The 23,686-nt window shown below is 41.7% G+C and overlaps 2 protein-coding genes across 10 annotated transcripts in view; both read right to left on the minus strand.

Annotated features, from left to right (window-relative positions):
* Positions 1 to 23,686, minus strand: part of RERE (arginine-glutamic acid dipeptide repeats) — a 396,982-nt gene that overhangs the window by 84,021 nt on the left and 289,275 nt on the right. The window lies entirely within an intron of this gene.
* Positions 11,309 to 11,960, minus strand: LOC117867797 (NADH dehydrogenase [ubiquinone] 1 beta subcomplex subunit 9-like). The gene has a single exon (XM_034753091.1). The coding sequence runs from the start codon at positions 11,958 to 11,960 to the stop codon at positions 11,436 to 11,438; it is 525 nt and encodes a 174-aa protein (XP_034608982.1). The 3' UTR covers positions 11,309 to 11,435.

The raw sequence follows: 23,686 nt of genomic DNA on the forward strand, positions 1-23,686 counted from the left end.
ACTTCTTTTTATTAATAAAACAAATATCTTTGGGCAACTAAAAACAGCTCCATAATTTATGTAAAAGAAGCTAAAAACAAACCAATAAAACTACAGACAATTAAGTCAAAAAAGAACTAGATAAGTTCATGGAGGATAGGTCCATCAATGGCTATTAGCCAAGATGGGCAGGGATGGTGTCCCTAGCCTCTGTTTGCCGGAAGCTGGGATTGGCCAACAGGGGATGGATCACTTGATGATTCCCTGTTCTGTGCATTTCCTCTGGGCCACCTGGCACTGGCCACTGTCTGAAGACAGGATACTGGGCTAGATGGACCTTGGGTCTAACCCAGTATAGCTGTTCCTGTGTTAAGTATTTCTATTAGAATTTATTTTCTAGATTTTTTTTCTCCCTTCCAGCTCCGGCCGTTGGTCAGTTTCCATCTCCATTTCTGCTCCCACTCCCCAAATCACATCAAGATTTTCCTCCTTCTTCCTCTCAGTCATGCACAATGAGGCTGCTTTGAAAAATTTGTTTCAATACAAAAAGAGCTGAGACTGGAGTAACTTGTTGCTCCACATTCTGTGGTGGCCCTAGTTGCCTATTAAACACCACATCTTGGCTTCCATTTTCCCATATACTCTTCTCTACAGGTGTTGCCTTTTCCTTACTACTTCAATCCACCTTTAAATCTGGAGCAACACATTCCTCTGTGCTTTTTAACACTGTATTTCAGAGCAATCTTGCAGAAAGGTTGGTAGGAAGGGGAAGTAAACTTTGGGGAAGGGGGGCGAGATGTTATGCCCCACTGTCAAGAGATGTTGAATTTCTGAGCTGTAAGAGTGAGGTAAAGTCGGAGGACAGTGGATGGTAGAGCACCAAATGTTGATCCCAAAGATACATGGGAAAGGGAAGAGTCTTGATGGGAAGTGCAAAAAGGGGGTTTGGAGCAAAGTGGTCCAAAAACACTAATTCAGTATTTTTTTTTTAACCCAAGTTTTATACCTTTTTAAAAAAACATATTTGTTTGTTACAGGGTTTTTGACATAATTCAAATTTGTACAGCACCTTGAAGAAGAAGAGTGCAGCAGGAGCTAAATGAGTGCTAAATACCCTGAGTATCATTATTGTAAAGTAGCATTAGGAAATCCTTTGGCTTGATGGTTCAGCAGCCACTGCTGATAGACAACACCGATATGTTTTGTGAAATGGTTGCCATGGCTATTGACCAGACGGAACACAAGGTCTCCTAATGCTGTTTTATAATCTGAGTTCCCCCAATGTAATTTATTAGGTTCTATGGTATCCTGCTACAATGTGTAAACAGGAGGCTATAAATAACCAAGGAAGCACTAGGAACAAGCATGTTAATGTTTGCATATGTGTTACTTGTAGGTCCCATATTTTATCCCAAGAAACAAATACCATGACAAGATACACAAAGCCATTATGCTCTGACTAACAGAGCTCAGATGGCATGTTTATCAAAGTGATGATAATGCCATTACGATGCTGTAGTTAAGGTTATGCATCAGGGTTTCTATTATCAAGGGATTACAGTTTGGCAGGGAAAATTTGCTGCTGCATGCTGAAATTCAGCACCGTAGGGTTTAACCTAGGATTGAGGATTTTGTTGGGTTTTCTCTTTTTGTTTGCTCTTTGTTAACTGCCTAAATCCAAATTAGGTTTGGCTGTGTGGGTTCTAAAAACATGCAATAAAATCAAAATTTTAAAAATTGCAAAATAAAACCCTATGTCTAGTCCATTTTAAAATCACAAATTTTAACCCATATGATACAAAAGATAAGATTCTCATAGAAAACATCAACTTTCTCACAGATGCCTACTGATCCCATTCAGAAGTGATTTTTCAGTCAGTTGTGTGTCTCTTTTGTCCCCTCAACTCAGAAAATGACCAAATCCTGAGTGTTGTTTACACTTACGGAGGATTCCCCCCCCCCCAAAATTTTTTTGTTAAAAAAAAAAAAAAAAAAAACACCTTGAAATGCCAAAAAGTATATATTTTCCCATTACTATAACTGAAAGAACTGGTAAAAGGATTTTTCCCTCAAACTTTAAGGAATATTTTACACTCTTGACTATGACCATGCACAGAAAGTTTCCGCCTGTGAAAATGGGGGTTATAATGGAAGTCCCAGTGTGGCAGGTTTTGCTATCACAAATGCTATAATAAAATTACAGTATGTTTTTAAGAGGCCTAAGATCTTCCAAGCCTTTTCCAACTGACGTTGTCATCTTCCACATTAAATATGCCCCAATAGACTTCACAAGAACATGCAGTAAAAAGTTTTACATAGTTCCAATAGTTAACAGCACATAAAGTAAAATTCACAAATGAAAAGCATCTTAATTCTGAAACAGAAATTTTACAGGATGAAAAGTTACACCAGTTGCTTTGCCTAGCTGGAAAAATAAATGAAACTTACTTGCATTTGCAAAAACCAGCTAGTGTGCAAAACACATTTCTGGACTGCCCAAAACAATAACTATTTTTTAGCATGCAGATGTCGTATATGTACCTTGGCTGAATTTCAGTACACTGAGTACATTTTATTAAAAGCTTGGCTGTATTTTTACATAAATTAAACTTAATGTGTATATGTTAAAAATAAAGATGTTTGCTGATAAAACAGAATGGAATCGAATATACTCTACAAATAGGGGTACTCCTGGCAGTATTTCCTTAGAGGGCTACTTACGGTTGGTTGCTAGGCCTAAGATGTCAGATATCCCACACTGAAGATCTTAGCTTGGTGTTTTCAAGTACATAATATTTTTCATCCAATGAAACCTTATTGCAACAAGAAAATAACTATCTTCTCTAGCACTTTTCATCTTGAAGGACTGCAACACACTTTATAAACTCAGGGCCAAATCCTGCTCAAGTGAGAAGTCCCATTAAAGACAAAATGGACCTCTTGCGTAAGAAGGGGGATCTGGTTCTGAAACACATATCCAGGCTAAATACAGAATCAACATAACTACCACAGAAATGCAGCACATCTGTTTAGCCCTAAACTGACTAGTTCCCTGAAGGCTCTCACGTGGCAAGAGACGAACTGCCTAGTTATTCTGGGGGCACTAAGGACAGTGCACCAGATATGTCTGTGGGAACTGGAAGGCAAGATCTCTTGGGAACATTTGTTTGCAGTCAATCTTGATTGGCATTGCCATGGCCAAGCCAGTATACACTTCCACTCCCCAGCTAGCCCTACTGCTCAGAGTCCAGGACATAGCAGGATGTGAGAGCTCAGAGTATTAGCAGCTGGGGGCAGAGACTTCCTGGCATGGAGCCACCGAGGCTGTATGATGCAGAAGCAGGTGGAGAAAGACTCTGTCCAGTCAAGGAAGAGACAGGGTTTGAGAATACCCCACTTTGGGAGCAGCAGCAGGGAAAGTTCACTTTGAAGAGGAGCTGGAACTATGAAGGAGATGAGACAGGCCTTGGGATGACGGTGGGGCCCAAGGTTTCAGCATATAAAAGCAACGCTGCACAGCAGTTTAGGACAGGAAGTGAATACCACATCCCAACTGAAACTCACATGGAACTCTTACAAGGTCAGTCCTTCAGGACCAAAAAATCAACCACCAAAACCTGTCAAGAAAAATTCACGTTCAAGTCTCTGCAATGCCCCTGTAATATGCCCCACTGCTGGGAGGACAGGATATGCTTCAACCTCATCTGAACTTCCTTTGTTTTATTGTTTCCTGTCACAACCATATCTCCGTTTAATGTTTTTAAAATTTAATTTTGAGGTAGCTAGCAATTCTAACCTTAGCATTAGATACTCAGCCTCCTGTTTGTTATATGAGCTCCCAGCAAGCTTGCAAAAATCCACTGAGTAGGGAAACTGACTTAGTAAAGCAGCTTCCGAAGCCTCGGAGTACCCTGATGCTCTGTTCCGCAGCCCATGGTACTGGAACTGATTTACTTGCAGTTCTCACACTAGCCAACAGCAGTGACAGTAGCTCTTTGGGGAACTGTCTGCCCTCCACTGTCCTCTTGTTTCCCTGCACTTTCATCATTCCCCCCCCCCCCCAAAGATGTGTTCTGAGGTTTGTCAGCCCCAGTTCCTGCGTTCACTGCACGTACGAATGTCAACCATTATGCCCACCAACTGGAACTTTCCTCTTTTAAAGATGCTGTTCTGAGTCCAAAGGCTCGACTCTGAGGAGCTTTATTTCTCTTTCCTGATGTACCTTTGACAGAGACCCAACAGGCCTATGAAAGTTGGGACCTAGATTTAATGGGGCTTGTATACTAGAGCTCAAGTAACTGGCTAAAAAAGTCCAGAGCTATATTACACATCTTTGTTATCAGAGACCTTTTTCGTAGTGGGGCTCTGTGTTTAGATCAATGGTTCTCAACCAGGGGTACGAGTACCCCTGGAGGTATGCCGAGGTCTTCCTGAGGATACTAGATATTTACCTATTTTTACAACAGGCTACATAAAAATCACTAGCGAAGTCAGTACAAACTAAAATTTCATACAATGACTTGTTTATACTGCTCTATATACACGATGCACTGAAATGTAAGTACAATATTTATATTCCAGTGGGTTTATTTTATATTGTAAAAATGAAAAAGTAAGCCTTTTTTCAGTAATACTGTGCTGTGTCACTTCTGTATTTTTATGTCTGATTTTGTGAGCAAGTGGTTTTTAAGTGAGGTTAAACTTGGGGGTCTGCAAGAAAAAAAATCAGACTTGGGGGTCTGGAAGGGTTGAGAGCCACTGGTTTAGATGACCATGGTCACTACACGAAAGTTCTTTTATTATTTCTGGTCTTCAAAAGGCATTGCCACAGAATGACGATAAGAAAATATGCTTCAGCGTTTTTGCAAGTAAAATGAGCACTGGCTAGTTAAGAAGCTGAAGCAGGAACAGAGGAATAAAAACTGCCAGCTACCTACCTAGTGCCACAGTTGCTGTGCCTCAGTTCCACACCAGAATTAAAATAACCTGACACTAATTGCAGAAATGTAACTTGGATTAAGACATTTTTCTTCTCTCATATTATAACAGCCTCTCTCCAGCCCCTGTAGTTTAAGCACTACACATCCATCCATCCATTTATGAAGCTTGTGTATTAGTAGTTTGTAACTAGGTCATGAAAAAGTTCATAAGGTCCCAGTCTACTAGTTTTTTTAGGGGGAGGGAGGGAAGAAGGGGAGGATAATTAAAAATACTTCCTTTTTTCTACTCCCTCCATCTGAAACATTTGTATCATTTTAGGCCTCATTTTCATTTTGCAGCGTGTAGATCAACAGAGAAGGGTTGAATTCAGCCCTGGTGTGAATGGGTGCTTCTCCGGTGATTTCTTCGCTTGATTGATTTAAATGAAGAGAGACCCATTACACCAGGGTAGAATTTGGCCCCTACGCCTTTGTGGTATACTAATAAAATAAAGGTGGGTTTCACTGATGCTTACAAATCTCCTGAACATATGTAGCAATTAAAATATACATATAACATTCTGATGGTTTTGCATTACAGATTGGTCTCTATTAGGAGGAGACGTTAAAAGTTTTCAAAAGATACAAACAACATCTTCAAAGCACCCTCAGGGTCACCCTGATAACTCTAGAAAATACAAAATGAAGAACAAGAAATCTATTGCAGGGTCTAAAGATGCTAAACCATCCAGCTTCCACTCCCGAAAGGATTAATTTTCCAGGGCTTTTCTTTCTTAAACACAAAGAAATAAACCCTACCTCAAACACCATAGGGATTCATGTCACAAATATTATACATAAGCAAAGAGGTGCACACCTTCCCTCTAGAGCCTATGTATTCTATATATCTGTAGCCATATATATAAACTATATACCATGTACACAGACATTAAGCGGACTCCCTCCCTCAAGGGAATGCCAAAGGATCTTGGGATGATAATGAGCCCCCTCCATGGTGCTGTACCGTTAAGCTTTTGTTTGGAACAATAGATCTCCTATGATACCTCTCGACTACTGAAAATATTGGTATTAAGTGAGCATGAGCACAGCTGTGTGTAAATTACATATATAAACAGATTAGATTTGTATATTTATTCTGAATGCAAACACATTAATAGCACATTTGCATACACAGTTGGCTAAATGAGACTGCATGCAGAGTGGGATTTCTAGTTTCAAACCCATTTAATTTTTTTTAAATAAAGTATTTAAGATGCTATTTAAGAGGTCAAACTGGTTTACTCATCCCTTCTCCCCTTCCCTCCTCTAGAGCTATGTCTGAAATGCTGTTCTTGTCACTGCTTCATTCACCTACCATCCTGCCTAGATTATAATTGCAATGGAAAAAGCCTCACATTTTAGCACAAGAAACTGAAGTGGGGCATTTTGCTAAAGGTTATCCAACCTTCATTATGTTTATTTTATTGGAGATGGGTTAAGGGGAGAGGGTTTTAGTTCAGCCACACAAAAACTACTTCTCAAATGCCAGTTGATAAAATTCCTCTTTTCTTCCCCTCTCCCCTATGTACTGTGAAGGATCAATTGAAAAATCAGTTTGAGACAGAACATGATATTGAAGGTGACAATGGCTACAAGGCTTTTCCAAGGCTGGTGAAGAAGAGAACCACTCTGTCACGCCCGTGGGCTTAGGGCTATCAGGCTGCTGCTTGCTAACCTTACATGCTAACCCCAGCTTTATTTTTCCATCAGTATTTAGGAGGACTGTTTTTATAAAGAGAGATTTCACATTCAGATTCATCCAAAGCAGTTTGCAAATCTTTTATTCATATTCTACTTAGTACCAGTTTTCTGCGTGAAATCCTAGACAAGATCATCCCAAAAGAACAAACAAACAAAAATCAATTATCCCTAAATGAAGAGCATTTATTTTGCTCTAATTGCGGCCCCTCGTTACTGACTCTGGGTATTTTCATCACACCTCCCCAGACAATGCTCTCAAGTCAGCCTCTCTCTTGCCTTCACGTTTCATGTCGGCTCCTGTTAAAAGGTCCATTCCTGCCTCTTAGGCTCACCACGCTCACAGCCCTACCGATAAATCATCCACCAACCTGCTCTTGGAAATGCACTGGCCACGGTGTGATTGCTCCAGCCCTGGGTTGCCAAGCAACCAACACAAGAGGGAAGTCTGAGAACTGCTGACAAATAGCCAAGTGGCTGAAACAACAGACTTCTCTCTGTCAAAAAATGTGTTTCAGAGAAGTGCCTCCCCCGCCTCCGCTCTGTGCTCAACACTGCGTGATTGTAAAATCAAAATCAAAAGGCTATTGTAATGAACACACACGTCCTGCTCAATTACTAATTGTTAAAGCGCTGTGGGGAGGCTGCGATCACAGGGTATATGGCAACAGAAATGTGATCCGGTAAACGAGATAAAGTCAACAGCACGCCGAGAAACCTGATCTAAGAGCAGCCTGCAGTGGCACATCAGAAGCTGATGCACAGATCAAAAAAGGCTGGGTATTAAAGCAGCAGAAGGAAAAAAATAAATGAAGATGCTGACTTTCTAGAGCTGAAGAAAAGCAAAGGGCATTTGATAAGCAACTCTGGCTCTTTAGAAACACAATTTGTGGATTACCACAAGCGTCACTATCCATCCTCACATTACTGCAGTTGCCTAGCCCTATGTCGCAGGAACAAGACGAAGAGGCCAGGAGGGAATGGCATGTTTGTTTGAAGGCTGCTTTGTCTGCCATCTATTTTCCCTCAAATTGAATAAGCTGAAAAAACGTATTTCTCTTTTCAAGCCTTTGCTAGAGTGATCACCCCCTGGTGGTCAAGCACTGTACCATCAGGTTTCAGAAGGGGATCTGTGCTGAAGACAGCAACAAGTCCTGCACTGCGAAGAGGCTGAAAATGCAAAAACCCCTCCGGTTATTTGACATCTCTCTGCTGTACACAGCAGTATGAAAAGAGTATCCTTATCAAACACACATGGGGAATTGTTTCAATTTGGTACCTCAAGTGAATCGTTTCCACCCAAAAAAGGACACAGACTTTATCATCTCATCCGTATTATTTATATTTAAGTAATCACTCATTCCTGTACAAGGAATAAAAATGAAGATCACTGCCCAGAGAAACGAACGCTCAGGATGGACACAAGAGTCCACCTAGGTGGATCCAACTGCAGGATAGGGATGCTGTTATACAGCCCAGCTCCTGTACTACCCCACACATCCACCCTTTTATCTGAACAGCTGGCTTTTCTGTAGTCCTCTGAAGGTAATGGATCATTTCACAATTGGCTTTTATTCCCGTTTTACATATTGAGACATTAAAGCACAGGGGCACTAAGGCTACACCTTATTGCCAAAAAACAGCGTGTTTGGGGGAAGGATGGTTTTCTTTACAACGGGATAATTAATGTACGCTGTAAAAAAACCCACACCTTTTTGGGTAAGGACAGCATAGCCTGAGCGATATGTGTGTGTGTTTTTGGAGTCTCATTTTCAACAGCTTTCTACGAGTTTAAACAACAACAACAACAACAAAAAAGAACAACACAGGGGCCTGGAATGTTTGTGACCCAGAAACACAGAACAAACAATTTACTGCTGCCAAGAGGCATTACAATAATAAAGCTGTTGATTATGGTTCACATTAGATTTTCCTGTGCAGGAACAGATTCACTCCTGATTGTGGCTTGTTTTAAACCACCTTTAAAAATGAAGCTATCGGATATGTTATGAAGTAAAAATGAAGCTTCTGACACGTTAAAACTAAACCAAAAGTTAAAAAAACCTTAATACTCCCCACCCCTGCACTTGCCCTATGTGTACTTTCAAACTGGAGAAATGGTTTGGAAATACTTTTCTCTGATACAATTAGCACTCACAGAAATCAGGCATGCCAAACACTCCTAACTGTGAACTGACAAAACAGAAATCCTAATACCCCATTAAACACTAGCTCCTTTTTGTTTGTTAGTTTTATATTCACATAAATTGGGTATGTTCGCATATGCCAAATTGTTTTTGGTCCTTAAGACTCGTGCTTCCAACGGTTAGTTAACTCTGCAAAGGAAGGAAATAATCAAGGAAAAATTCTAAATATAGTAAAAGGGAAATATAAGAAATGAATTAAACCGGAATAGGAGTTCTTCCGCAAGGTATGAACAGTAACACCATTAGGCATCCTTTTTCCCCAAGGGAGATCACCCTCTGTGTAACTCAGACAAGTTCTGAGATCTCCCTCCCTTCCTTTCACCCACTCAACCTCCAAGTTCTTGCATCACAGCCAACAATGATTTCAGAGGAGGCTTAAGGTTATGACGCTTTCCTTTGGAGGACCTCAATGTCAGAGAGCACAGCCACCTTCCACAGGGCTAAGGATGCCCCACATGTATTGTTACCAACCTTAAATATAAAAACAAAAGCAAATAAAAAGACATTTTCATAGTTTCTCCCTACATTATTTTAATTTCCTTTTTATTTTTGAACTAAAGAATTTTAGGGTATAAACTAAACACCACCACACTGCCCACAAACTCACAAAACTACAGAGCTCCATTAAATCACAGATACTAAAGTGCCCCATTCTGGTCCCAAGTAATAACACAGGTGAGTGAGCACAGATGTACACCTTTGCCCTCTTGCCTCTCCCCTCCAACCTATAAGCAATAGTTCAGCAAGACCAGAGCATCAGGTTAATCACCAACCTGCAGATTGCACAAATCACTACTTGGGTTCTTTACTTAAGCACCAGAACAATATTTTCATTTTTCTCCCACTTGTACAAGATTTATCCCTTCACTATCCAAAACATATTGAGTTCCTAAATGCACATCAATTTATTAAAGTAACACTGCAAAGAAAGTCTGAAGTTTCTCTTTTGTCAAACATTTTTTTTTAAGTCACTCAATTTGAAACATTACACGCAAAAAAGCTGCATTCAGACTTCTTGAAATATGCTCTGTGATCCTTTCAGGACTCAGATACTATTTCTAATGGAAGCTCCCTACTGCAAAAATACTGTTCCACTGGGGTTTGGACTATTATTGTCAATTACTCTTGAGACTATTTCCACCTCTAAAGAGTGACTTTCTGCAGTTGATACGGGGGAAATAAACAAAAAACCCTCAAGAGCTCCTCTGCTTTAGAGCAAAGGACAAATCCAAGAATAATTAGACACAATGTTGGCAAGAATCCCAAAGGAAATCATACAAATTGAGATGCAGATCTCTTTTCTATGGATGACTTGTCAAATAACCCACCGCACTTGGTTTGAGTTCAAGCTTTTGGCTGCAAACTAAGGGTTAGAAGAGGATGACTTACAACACCTGTGACAACTTTTATAACGGATGCACGTCTCTCAGTTGTCTCTCAATGGGAGACCATTCCCCATTTCAAACACAAACTCCCTCCCTCCCACATAATTCTATGGGTTCTTAGAGCTATTGTACATTATTCACAATAGAAATATTCTGTCATGAAAATGTTATTTTTGGAGGAAGGACGGTCTTGTGGTTAAGACACAAAACAGATCGGATCTAGATTCTGTTCCTGTGCTGGCCCAAGACTGGAAAACTTTGGCTCAGGGGCCTCCATTTTTGGATACCCAATTTTGGATACCTTGAGCTGGCTAGTGTTCCCATTGACTTTGATAGAAGTTATAGATACCCGGCACTTGAGAAAATCAGGTACAAGGCATATGAAATGGGCACCCAAAAATGACACTTTTGAAAGCTTGGTCTACAGAGCCTGATGACCAGAGTGTGGCTCAAGATCAGCACTCCCACCCCTGATGCTCTGGTTATCTGAAGTATAAACACAGGCTCAGGGATTAAAAAGTCGCAGGGACAGGATGGCTCAGGAGATTGGTAACAGAATCCAGAGCACCACAAAACAGTTCAAATGCAGCCATGGCCAGTAGTGGCCAAAATTACCATCTTCTGGCTACTTAATGGCTGATGGACAACGAATCGGGGGTCTTAGCCCATTTCCCAGGGGAGAGGTAGACATCACAGCTGGTGCTAGCGTTGACAGTCTTAGCGAAGAGGTCAAGGATCTGAATAGGCCATGAAGACTGTACTATATCCCCCTCCAGAACCACTATGGGGCAGGGTGGGCAACTTGCACTGGTGCTGCTATCACCCTTGCTGTACCTGTTAGGCTTCGTACACTGAGACCAAGATGTATTAAAAGTGATTCTCAGTGCCTTGACTTTGGATGCCCAACTTGAGACCCCCTAAAGCAGGGGTTCTCAACCTTTTTCTTTCTGAGGCCCCCTCCCCAACATGCTATAAAAACTCCATGGCCCACCTGTGCCACAATTGTTTTTCTGCATATAAAAGCCAAGGCCAGCGTTAGGTGGTAGCATTTTTTTTTTTTAAGTATATTCATGTTTATTTTAGTTTTATTGTGCATTAAGTACAACAGTGCATGTTAACTGGAATTCCTACTGGTTGTAGAGAACAAACTACTAGAGTGTAATTTGCTTGTTCGTGCACGGATTCTTTTATATTGGCGGGTCTCGGGATCTTGTTACATAGTGCCACCACAGAGGTGGCAGATGCCCTTCTTTGCGAGCTGGGGGCAAGGCTTCAGTCTCAGGACCATCAGGCGGAGTTTCATCCTCTAGCTGCTTAACCTCTTTTTCCCAGCTTTCTAACTGCAGCCTCTTCCATTGCTCTCTTTTGGAGAAATAATCAGGATACATTGCCTTCTCAGAAGGATGCCAGAAATCCAAGCACCACTCAGGAGCCTTTTCAGCTTCATATCTCTCATAAGCTGTGCCTCCAGGAGAATCAGGGAAGATGTAAGGTTGAGGATGCTGGTTTGCCCAAAGTTCTTCCTCAGCAGCTTTCAGCAGTTTTGTTGCTTTCACCATATCCCTCTCATTTTTGTGCTCTTCGAACCGCGCTCTCAGCACACAGGCATGGAATCGATAATTGTCCCGGTAGATACACCAGGACTCGAGCTGGCGCATCGCCCGCTTGTAGAGCCGCAGCACCTTCTGCTGGTGCGTGAGGTACGCCGCCATCTTGCATGCAGGGCAACTGCCTGGAACCCATGCCACAGGGTAGTGATCAACGACTCGATGTCTAGTTGGCAGCTGGTATCAAGCGGAGTGCGCCAGGGGTCAGTCCTGGGGCCGGTTTTGTTCAACATCTTTATTAATAATCTGGATGATGGGATGGATTGTACCGTCAGCATGTTCGCAGATGACACTAAGCTGTGGGGAGAGGTACATATGCTGGAGGGTAGGGATAGGGCCCAGAGTAACCTAGATGAATTGGAGGATTGGGCCAAAAGAAATCTGATGAAGTTCAACAAGGACAAGTGCAGAGTCCTGGACTTAGGAAGAGAGAATCCCAGGCACCGTTACAGGCTGGGGACCAACTAGCTAAGCAGCTGTTCTGCAGAAAAGGACCTGGGGATTGCAGTGGACGAGAAGCTGGATATTAGTCAGCAGTGTGCCCTAGTTGCCAAGAAGGCCAACGGCATATTGGGCTGTATTAGTAAGAGCATTGCCAGCAGATCAAATGAAGCGATTATTCTCCTCTATTAGGCGCTGGTGAGGCCACACCTGGAGTACTCCGTCCAGTTTTGGTCCCCCCATTACAGAAGGGATGTGGACAAATTGGAGAGAGTCCAGCGGAGGGCAACAAAAATTATTAGGGGGCTGGGCCACATGACTTACGAGGAGAGGCTGAGGGAACTGGGGTTATTTAGTCTGCAGAAGAGAAGCGTGAGGGGGGATTTGATAGCAGCCTTCAACTATCTGAAGGGGGTTTTCAAAGAGGATGGAGCTAGGCTATTCTCAGTGATGGCAGATGACAGAACAAGAAGCAATGGTCTCAAGTTGCAGTGGGGGAGGTTTAGGCTGGATATCAGGAAACACTATTTCACTAGGGGGGTGGTGAAGCACTGGAAGGGGTTACCTAGGGAGGTGGTGGAATCTCCATCCTTAGAGGTTTTTAAGGCCCGGCCTGGCTGGGATGATTTAGTTGGTGGTGGTCCTGCTTTGAGCAGGGGATTGGACTAGACTAGAGACCTCCTGAGGTCTCTTCCAACCCAAATATTCTATGATTCTAGGGGCCCCGGCAAAGCTAAGTTGCTCAAGCTTCGGCTTCAGCGCCATGCCGTGGGGCTTCGGCTTTCTGCCCTGGGCCCCAGCAAGTCTAATGCTGGCCCTGCTTGGTGGACCCCTGAAACCTACTCGTGGCCTCCCAGGGGACCCCTGGTTGAGAAGCACTGCCCTAAAGGATCAGGAGGTGCTGTGCTCCCAGTCTCTGGGGGAAAAGGGCCCCTTTAAAGAGGTCTCAGGATGGGCACCCAAAAATTGAGGTACCTAAGAATCACTAGTCACTTTTTAAAATCTCAACCGGAAGGATTCGGGCTCTAGCACTATCCATGGCGCAGCTTGTAGGAACAATACATTTCTCTCAATTTGTAAAGAGCACATAGGCCCAAAGCACATAAGTAGCCTTCTCCTTAACTCTAGGAGAGCGGTGGAGAACTTCTCACTCTGGAGAGCAACAGTCCTTTCAGGGCTTGAAATTCCGAGCTGCAGTTTAAAACCTCTCTTCCAAGTCTTGTTTGAATCTGGACCAGAGACAATTCGGGTATTTTAATAAACAGACCGAACACGGATATTCCCCCTGCTCTAGGAGCTTAATCCTGTCACTGAATTCGTTGTATGTAGTGTTGCTGTAGTCATGTTGGTCCCAGGATATTAGAGAGACAAGGTGGGTGAGGTCATATTTTTTATGGGACCAACTTCTGTTGGTGAGGGAAACAAGCTTTTGAACTTATACAGAGCTCTTCTTCAGGTCACTGAATTCTTTTGACAGTTTTGCTAGACTTCAAAGAGGAGCAGGACTGGTGCCCTAAGGCACCAGGGCTACAAGCAAGGTGGATACAACCAAGGTAGATAGAATTAGCTAGCAAAACCAATTCTTACCAGTATGTCCCATTCCATCAGGATCCGGGTTCTCATGCGGGCTTACATGACACAGTGAGAATGCCACGCCGTGGCCCCCTTCGTTCCATTATCCATTATACTTTTGTCGGAAGCATTTAAGATCTCAGCAAAGTAATTGATATACTCCTGCAACACAGCCATCCAATTACCAAGGAAGATGTTGGCTCATTCAGTGAGCTTGGCAGTAATGTATAAAAGAAGTTTTAAAAAAGCAGATGATTCATAAGTTCCCCTTTCTTTTGTGTAAGGGCCTCTGAATAAAAACATCTAGTTTAGAGAAAACTGTGCCAAATTTGAAAAGGTCACCCACGAATAAGAGGAAAAAAAGGAGTAACAATGAAAGAATAAGCAAGTCAGCTAGCGCATAAAGGGAATATCAGCAGATGGGGCTTAAAAAGCCAATGTGCTTGCTTTTTTGGGGTGGGGACTGAAATTGCCTGCCCAGACATGGAAGATATTGTCCAGTTCTGCACCACAGAAAAATTCATTTCTAAAATATGTACCAAAATGAAGCAAAGTGCACCCCCCTCCTGATTCATAATAAAAGGAATGTTTGATTTGAGTGCCTGAAATTATTCCAACTCAGTGGAGGGTAATATGGTGTCATGCTTATTGGTGCCTCTAAATGCATGAGCTACTGCCTGATCAATCTCCCAGCGTAGCCTAAAAGCTATATAAATCTAAGAGGATACTTTGAATACATGGTAGAGTGGAGACAGAGGGGGAAGAGGAAGAGAAAGCATGCGATGGATCAGGCACAAATGGAAGGACAGCAGAATGAGATATCAAGAGGCCAACAAAAGCTGAAGTGAAACCACAACTCCAGGGGCTGTGTGCATATTGGGTCTATACCACAATATATGCAAAACCACAATGATATGAAAATACAAAAGAAGTGTTGGACAAGGAGCAGCAGCGTTTAGTTCAGCTTTCAGAAGTGCTGGTCAAGAAAATGCCTTTTTTTTTTTTAAAACACAATAGCAGGCAAAAAGGGAGGAAAAACAAACTTAACTGGATGCCATGTATATATCCAGAGAAACCCCTACAGGGACACAGACAATATTACTTAGTTGCCCAGCAATAAATATTCTCTTAAGGAGGCATTTTCCATCCTCAAATTTAAAGAAAATTTGACTCAATGATCAATCAGACCCCCTCACATCTGCCCAGATGTTAAGTCATTTACATGAGCCTGAACTCTTAGGGTTCTACTTAGGTAACTACTCAAGATAGTTAAGTCCCAGGCAGACTGTGAAGAGCTGCAAAAGGATCTCACAAAACTGGGTGACTGGGCAACAAAATGGCAGATGAAATTTAATGTTGATAAATGAAAAGTAATGCACATTGGAAAACAATCCTAATAATACATATACAATGATGGGGTCTAAATTCGCTATTACCACTCAAGAAAGAGATCTTGGAGTCATTGTGGATAATTCTCTGAAGTCATCCACTCAATTTGCAGCGGCAGTCAAAAAAGCAAACAGAATGTTGGGAATCTATAGATAATAAGACAGAAAATATCATATTGCCTCTGTATAAATCCATGGTATGCCCACACCCTTGAATACTGTGTGCATATGTGATTGCCACTTCTCAAAAAAGATATATTGGAATTGGAAAAGGTTCAGAAAAGGGCAACAAAAATGATTAGAGGGGTATGGAATGGCTTCTGTATGAGAAGAGATTAATAAGACTGGGACTTTTCAGTGTGGAAAAGAGGCGACTAAGGAGGGATATGATAGAGGTCTATAAAATCATAAGTGGTATAGAGAAAGTAAATAAGGAAGTGTTATTTACTCTCTTTCTCATAATACAAGAACCAGGGGCCACCCAATGAAATTAATAGGTAGCAGGTTTAAAACAAACACAATAAAGTATTTTTTCACGCAACGCACTGTCAATCTCTGGAACTCCTTGCCAGAGGGTGTTGTGAAGGCCAATACTATAACAGGGTTCAAAAGGGAGCTAGATAGATTCATGGAAGATAGGTCCATCAATGGCTATTAGCCAGGATGGGCAGGAATGGTGTCCCAAGCCTCTGTTTGCCAGAAGCTGGGATTGGGTGACAGGGCATGGATCACTTGATGATAACCTGTCTGTTCATTCCCTTTGGGGCACCTGCCATTGGCCACTGTCAGAGGACAGGATACTGGGCTTGATGGACCTTTGGTCTGACCCAGTATGACCATTCTTAGGACCTGATCCTGTGAGGTGCGAGCACTCAACCCCAAATGACATCAACACCAGTGGAGGGTGCTCCATGCCTCTCGGGATCCAACTGCTATGCTGTCTACTAAAACTCTTTTTATGATAGGATTGTAATTAGCTTTACTGGCTCTGTTACCCTTCTAACTAATTAGGAACTTTGGATGGATAAAAACATGATTAATATTTAGGTTCTACACGTCTATTGCAGAAGAAGCCTATTACCAAACGAGTGACACCGCCACAAACTTAACTTAAATAATGGCTCCCAGAGAGGATTCAGAGCCACTGACAGAATGGCAAGTGATTTAAGTAACAAAGCTGAGCAACTAGTGATGGATCATGGTTTTTCACCCGCTCTGTTACAGCCTGTAATAGAACAAATGATCATTTTTCAGCCTAATTGAATATGGCCGCCCCGTTTATGCACAAAAAAGACAAAGCTATATAATTTGCTTCATTAAAATGCATTTTTATGTCATCTCAAAGATTAAAAGAATTGCTGCTGTTGATGGGGAAGATTAGAAAAATAAAATTTATCATGCAAGCAGAAGTTGGAAATGAGGTGTAGCTTGGCATTCATGCTGCTTATATTTGCGCAAAAAAAAGTCCTCAGAGCTAAAGCGCACAGAGCATCCGTGTTGTGACAGTAATCAGAGTTTCTTAAGCAAGAACTATGTCACTATACCAATTTGAAAAAGCATTTTGTCATTTTCCAGCGCAGCAGCTACCAGTCCGTATGAAATAAGTCACAGACGAGATGTCAGGCAGGGCCACAAACGATTCCAGTGACGATAGAAGAAAAGCAGCTTTGTCTTTCTTTTTTTTTTTTTTTTTTTGCATAACCATTAGAAAAATTGTAATACTAGTTAAAAACATGTCTCTCTCAACATTAAAAATGAAGCTCCGAGCTAGAGGAATGTGCTGTAATTCAAAACAGCCTTTATTATAATGGGCCTCACAGAGATGGCAAATAGCCCTTTGCTAATCCAGACTCATAGCCAGGCAGTTGCATCCTTTACAAGCCAGTTAAGGAGTCAATTTCCTTTTTTCTTTTCGTCAAATTCCTAGTTGTTTACACATTCTCTCTGGGAGGCCAGACTAAAGAAACGTTACTTCCCTAATAATTTTTGTCTTTTGCTATTTGGCAAAAATAGATCTAGTCCCTTCCATGTTTCTAATGGGACCAAGGAAGCAAGTTCGTTTCGCATTTCTACACGGAGCACCACTGATCTCTGTAGAATCAGCACTGCTCTCAACATATCTTTATCAACTACTGCTGCAGCACCATGAGGGGGAGCTCACAAATTTTTGTTCAAACTACACACACACAAAAAAAGGTAATTAATTATTATGGAGTGAGATCCGCACCCGTTTTCTGATAAAACTGCTCTACCTTTTCTCATCCATCCTCATTTCACTTATGGCTTAATCCTGCCAGGTGCTGAGCCTCCTTCACTCACTGTTTTCACTAGGAGTGGATGCCCAGCACTTGACAGTCTTGTGGCTCCTAGGCAGCATAAAAACAACCAACCCCGTTGATTCCCCAAAATGCCTTTGGAGAGCTACTCCAGACGAAAGCCACCACTCCGGAAACATCGAACCTAAACAGGAGTGTGCTATGCACTGCAACAAGCTCCCAGGCAGAATTACTGTACTGCATGTATCCATGGTAATACATGATTAACCATGAGAGCTCCAGGCCCAGATTTTTAAAGGTATTTAGATGCCGTGGCGCTCACTCAGGAGCCTAAATCCCCTTTGAAAATGAGATTTAGGCTCCTAAATCAGTTACGCATTGCAACGCTGAACGCAACGTCTAATACCTTCAAAAATCTGTGCGACAAATCCTTCATGAATAAGTTAATAAATTAAAAAACTGTCGGAGGATGCAATGTGAAGTGGTAAGTTGTGTTAGTCAAAGAGTTTGGATCAGGAGAGGGTGATGTGGCAGAACCCTTTTCTCCACACAGTTTATCCCAGTGAACTCCAGCTACATGAATCATCAGCAGATGATGAGGTTTATCACAGGAAGGCAGAGAATGAAGCCACTGACAATGTGGGAGAGGTGGTTTCATCTTTCAGTGAAAGAAACAAAGAAGCTTAGTTGCACCTCCCTGGAAACAGGTGATGCTAAGGAAAATGATACAGAAACCAAGTGTAATGTCCCCACTGACTCTGCCGGGTATGCACAGCCCGTGGGGTATAATGTGCCTTTAAACCTGGAAGACAGGCAATTTTCTTTTCTAAACACAATGGCTCACTCACTGCCTTACCTGAGCCTAAAGTATTGTTTCTACTGCTGATGACTCAATGAGAACTAACTAAACAAGTTAGTTTAACTACCTGACTCCGTAGAACAATGATTTGACAAGGAAGGAGCTGACAGTTTTGGGTGCTGTTTCTTCTTCAGTCTCGCACTCATTCTCAAGATGTCATGGTTGCACTTGGCATGGTATCTCTTCCCCTTGGAAGCCACTTCCATCACATTACTGTCCTGTCCTTGAGAGGTTCTCTTTGATGGGTAGTCCCTGAGGCATATGGAAATACTTCCTATTTATTTAACCCAATCTCTGAAGATGTCTACCTTTCATTATTAAACCAGCATCTTATTTCAATGGGAATTTCTAAGTTATGTGAACTATATGGCAAATCTTCTGCAGCTCAGTATGGAAAGGGCTGCTGCAAACATGATTTCTTGCCACTAGGTGGAAGTTTAGAGAGCATGAAGCCTTCAGAATCTCCTCTTACTAGTCATAATTTTTTCAATTAAAATCCATTAGGAAATGTCAGAAGGCAAAAGAAGATAAACTAGCACATGGCACAAAACACGGTATCTGCCCGTGTCTCTCTCTTCCCCCTTCCCTTCTAAATTCTGTTTAACCGCAGATTTTCCTAATTTTGTACCCACGTGTGACAGTTGTTGGCAGCTGATCTGAAGTTTTGGTTTCAACCATCCTGAACCTGCCTGACCTAAACCTTCTGCAGCTGGAGCTTAGCCCCCAGGATTTTCCTTATTTAATCTGAGCTGTCAGCCTCCATATTCCTCACCGGTATTGGGCCACTGTGTTTTGTTTATAGATTGGAACGATGGGAAAAAAATTCCTACCCTGGGTCAGCCTAAGCAGTTTAACTTCATTCTCCTCCCCACACTACCCAAATGTTCAAAGCCTGCAATCTTAAAAGACTGAAGTTTTCGAAAGAATGAGACAAGCACTCAAATCCCACTGAAATTGAATGGAAATCTGCATACCTAACTCCCAGTTGTGATCTCTAACCTGGATCTCCTTACTGATTAACAGCATGTCATCACAATGCTCCCACTCCTTTAAGGTGTGAGGGATCTCTCTAAACTAGTCTGATCCATCTATAGCACACCTATAGATACTGTGCTGGGTGTTATCTTTGTCTCGGGTCGATCTTTAGGTCCTCAACTCCAGGCTATGGCTTTACCTTGCCCATTCGTTCTATATAACAATTCTAAGATATCGCCTTTCCCTTCCATCCACACAGCTAAAACTCTCACCCAGACTCATCTCGTGTCTTGATTACTGCAACATCCTTTTGTCTGGCCCGGTCTTTTGACAGTGGGGCGACTGAAGACAGAACTGTCCACCAGCTGATGATACACTGAGATGGGAGACACATCCACCATGACAGAAAAAGTGAGGCAGAGACACTAAGTACAAGTACATGAAAAAGAGACAATAAGGGCATGGAATACAGAGAAAGATTGCTACCCATGGCTTCAGAGAGAAAATGTCCTCCATTCCTCAGTGACATTTCAGAATAGATGATTACTTAGGCTGCAGCAGTCTCCTGTACTTCTACAAAGCATGTCGTGTAAGAGGTAACCAGCATCTTCCAAGCTGAGAAGTGAAGAAACTCCATGCCCAGGATGCAGGACAAAACTATTCCTGACACAGTATGGTATGGGTACCAGTAGGAGTAGCAGAGAGAGATCTATCAATGTTCCAGTACTGTCTGGCCAAGTTGGAGGGACCAGTATGACCTGGCTCTGCCATCTTCTTTTTCTTTGTTTAACAACCACTAGTAGGATAAATGGATAGTGGTTTCTGAATTGTGCATACTTGCGTCACAGGAAGTGGACAGATGGACAACGCCACATAGGCCAATGGTAACCACTTTTGGTAAATACTGATCTGGTCTAGATTTGAATAAATTAGCTAAAAAAGAAAGGCAACATATATCCTATTGTCAATTATCGAAATGCCTATACTAACCTGAAATAATACTATGTGCTTCTATAGCCCATTTCTTATGTAAAGCACTTTATTGTGATTCATTGCTTATATTACAACAGCACTGAAAGGCCAGCTCCAGGTCTAGGCCCCACAAACATCAAATTACTTAAGTCTTCTAATATCCCTGAGAGGTAGATACATACATTTCTTGTTTCACAGAGAGGGAAACCTTGCCAAAGCAGTGAAGTGACACCCCAATAAATCAATGGGAGACTTAGGAAAAGAATCCAGAACTTGACTCAGTCCTGTACTCTATGCAGAACACAATGCTTCCTCCCTAATAATCACAGGTTTTAAACCTAAAGAAAATATTTAGCCCAACATTTAAATTTTTTCTATTTACTGTAATAATAAAAAATAGTAGAAGAACTTCTATAAAACACACGGTTAACAGAAATATTTCCATTCAGTTTTCATTTTAAAAATTACATGGCAAAGAGTTTTGCAAGCAAGTAAACTACTTTGCGCAACATCCGCAACCCCAGATATTGCTGACTTTAGGCCCCAGGCATTCATGTACTGTTCTAGAGCATGTGAACGGGGAAGTGAAACTGACTAGAAATAAAACAGAGGCCAGTTAATAGGTTTACTTATTATATTTCTTTCAACTTGGATAATAAAAACAGTGCAAACTATAGTAGATTATTAAAACTAAGAGCCTTCTAAAATCTAACACATTATTAACAACAGATATGGATGATTTTAAAAAGGTTAATGTTTCTCTAAATTTCAGCATTTGGAAATTAAGGAAACGTACAAACCAAGCAATGGAGAATGTATAAGTAAAATGTTTGATACAAAAACTCCTTTTAATATAAATTAGGACAGAAAAATATACTTGTACTTAATACAGAAACTCTAACCATGACCACTAAAGACGGATGGTTACACTACTTATAGGTAGGGCCCTACCAAATTCACGGTTCATTTTGGTCAATTTCAGAGTCATCGGATTTTAAAAATCATAAATTTCATAATTTCATATATTTAAATCTGAAATTTCATGTTGTTGTAATTGCAGAAATTCTGACCCAAAAAGGAGTTGGCGGCGGGGGAGGGGGAGAAGAAGAATGTTGCAAGGTTATTGTGGGGGCGGGTTGCAGAACTGCTACCCTTACTTCTGCCCTGCTGCTGGTGTCCGCGCTGCCTTCAGAGCTGGGCAGCTGGAGAGCGGCGGCTGCTGGATGGGAGCCCAACTCTGAAGGCAGAGCCACTGCCAGCAGCAGCACAGAAGGATGGCATGGTATGGGATTGCCACCCTTACTTCAGTGCTGCTGCCTGCAGAGCTGGGCTCTAAGTCAGCAGCGGCCACTCTCTAGCTGCCCATCTCTAAAGACAGCACCGCCACCAGCAGCAGGGCAGAAGTAAGGGTGGCATGGTAGGGTATTGCCACCCTTACTTCTGTGCTGCTGGTGGTGGGGCGTTGCCTTCAGAGCTGGGCACTTGGTCAACAGCCGCCGCTCTCTGGCTGCCCAGCTCTAAAGGCAGTGCAGAAGGGCGACCCCCCTAAAATAACCTTGCCACCCTCTTTTGGGTCAGGACCCCCAATTTGAGAAACGCTGGTCTCCCCTGTGAAATCTGTATAGTATAGAGTAAAAGCACACAAAAGACCAGATTTCACGGTCCGTGATGCATTTTTCATGGCCCTGAATTTGGTAGGGCCCTAGTCATAGGGTACTAGACAGTAGTATTACAGTCTTGCTGCTGTTATTAATTCCAAAGAATTTACCAGAACTACAATGCTCCCTACACTCTCCATTTCTTACATGCACAGTTCTGTATCAGTTAAATACTGGAAAGCCAATCATAGATATAGCTAGTGCTAGTGCTGTGACTCAATCTGCTAAGATAGTTCCTTTCAGAGAAGAGCAGAGATGAAAAAGGGCATCAGATTTAGAACAGATTCCAGAAGCAGACTGAAAAAAGGTTGTCACCGTAGTGAAGACAGCAATACTATTTAACGGGGAGAGGCCAATGGAAAGAAGGTAGCCGAAGCCATCCTGCATGTTATTTCTCATGGTTTCTATTTCTTCTTTTCCAGCATCATGGAATTTCTACCTGAGTCTCGGGCATCTAGTCTTTGTTTCAACGGTGATACCATGGAGCTTCACAACTAATGTTTCTATACACAGAATATGTATTATATACATACGCTGAACTGACTCCAGCTCTGTTGCTAAGAAACTACACAGGATAGTTTTTTTGGCCCTCTTCATTTATAAAATAACCACTTTGCCTATGGGAGAACAAATGCAATCTCTCAAGCCCTCTTGCATCTTGCTCTCGTTTTTAAATGAACACAGAAAGATGATAGAGAACGCTAGAAAGAGTAAGTGATCTCCGTTTTTTGGATACCCTTGAAAATGAGATGGAAAACACAGTTTCAACAATCAACTGTTATAGTATTTATTAATCTTTCAAGCAGCAGATTTTCCCCCTTGGCAACAATGAAAAATGTCAATGTGTGTGTGTGCGTCTCTCTCTCTCTCTCTCTGCATTAAAAACCTCTCTTGATTTAAAAAGACTATATACAATACCTAGAAATAATTTAGCTTATAGCAGAGTTAGATTTGGAGTTTAAAGGTTAGCTTCCTGTCCCCACACACAAATAACCCTCTCAACAGTGGCATCTAGCCAATACAAATATGTTGCATTATTTTTTTAGGGATCAGCAATATGGTAAGTGCTTAATAGATACAAGTATTCTGCATGAGGCAGAGAGATGATGAATCAAGAAACATATGGCGGTTAAACAAAACAAAACAAAATAATGATATTGTTAAGAAAAGGCCAGCTTATCTGGCAGCTGTAGAAAGATCAAGATTAGCAAAAGCAGTAAAGTCACCCATTTTGAAGCCAAGGTCACTGACAGGATTTATAGATTTATCCCTGAAGGCAGACTCTGCTGAACATGAAATGCTGAAATTTTTTTTTTCCCATTTTTCTCCCCTCCTCATCCTCTTTGCACCATCTCATTTGCTGGAGACTTAAAATTCATTCCTCTTACAGCTGATTAAACACTGGAATCTTTCTGCAAACTAAAGGACAAAATTGATTGCCCTACACAAACTTTTCTGCACGTATAATTGATTTTTAATTCACTGTCTCGTTTCCAAAAGGACTTGACAAACTCTGTGCAGTATACGCAATATTGATCTCTTTAAAGAAGGGCTTGGCTCAAAGGCTGATGCAAGTTTATCATAACCAAAAAGATTTGTGTCTTTTGTATAAAACCTGTCTTTAAACTGGGTCAAGCTCACCTGAATTCTATGTCTTGTGTTATACAATTCACTATTTTCACAACTTTTG

Source organism: Trachemys scripta, chromosome 19 (genome assembly GCF_013100865.1).
Source record: "Trachemys scripta elegans isolate TJP31775 chromosome 19, CAS_Tse_1.0, whole genome shotgun sequence".
NCBI classification, from domain to species: Eukaryota; Metazoa; Chordata; order Testudines; family Emydidae; genus Trachemys; species Trachemys scripta.

What these genes read in the sequence shown, in the direction of transcription:
- LOC117867797 (XM_034753091.1), bottom strand. Translation starts at nt 11,960, where the DNA reads ATGGCGGCGTACCTCACGCACCAGCAGAAGGTGCTGCGGCTCTACAAG.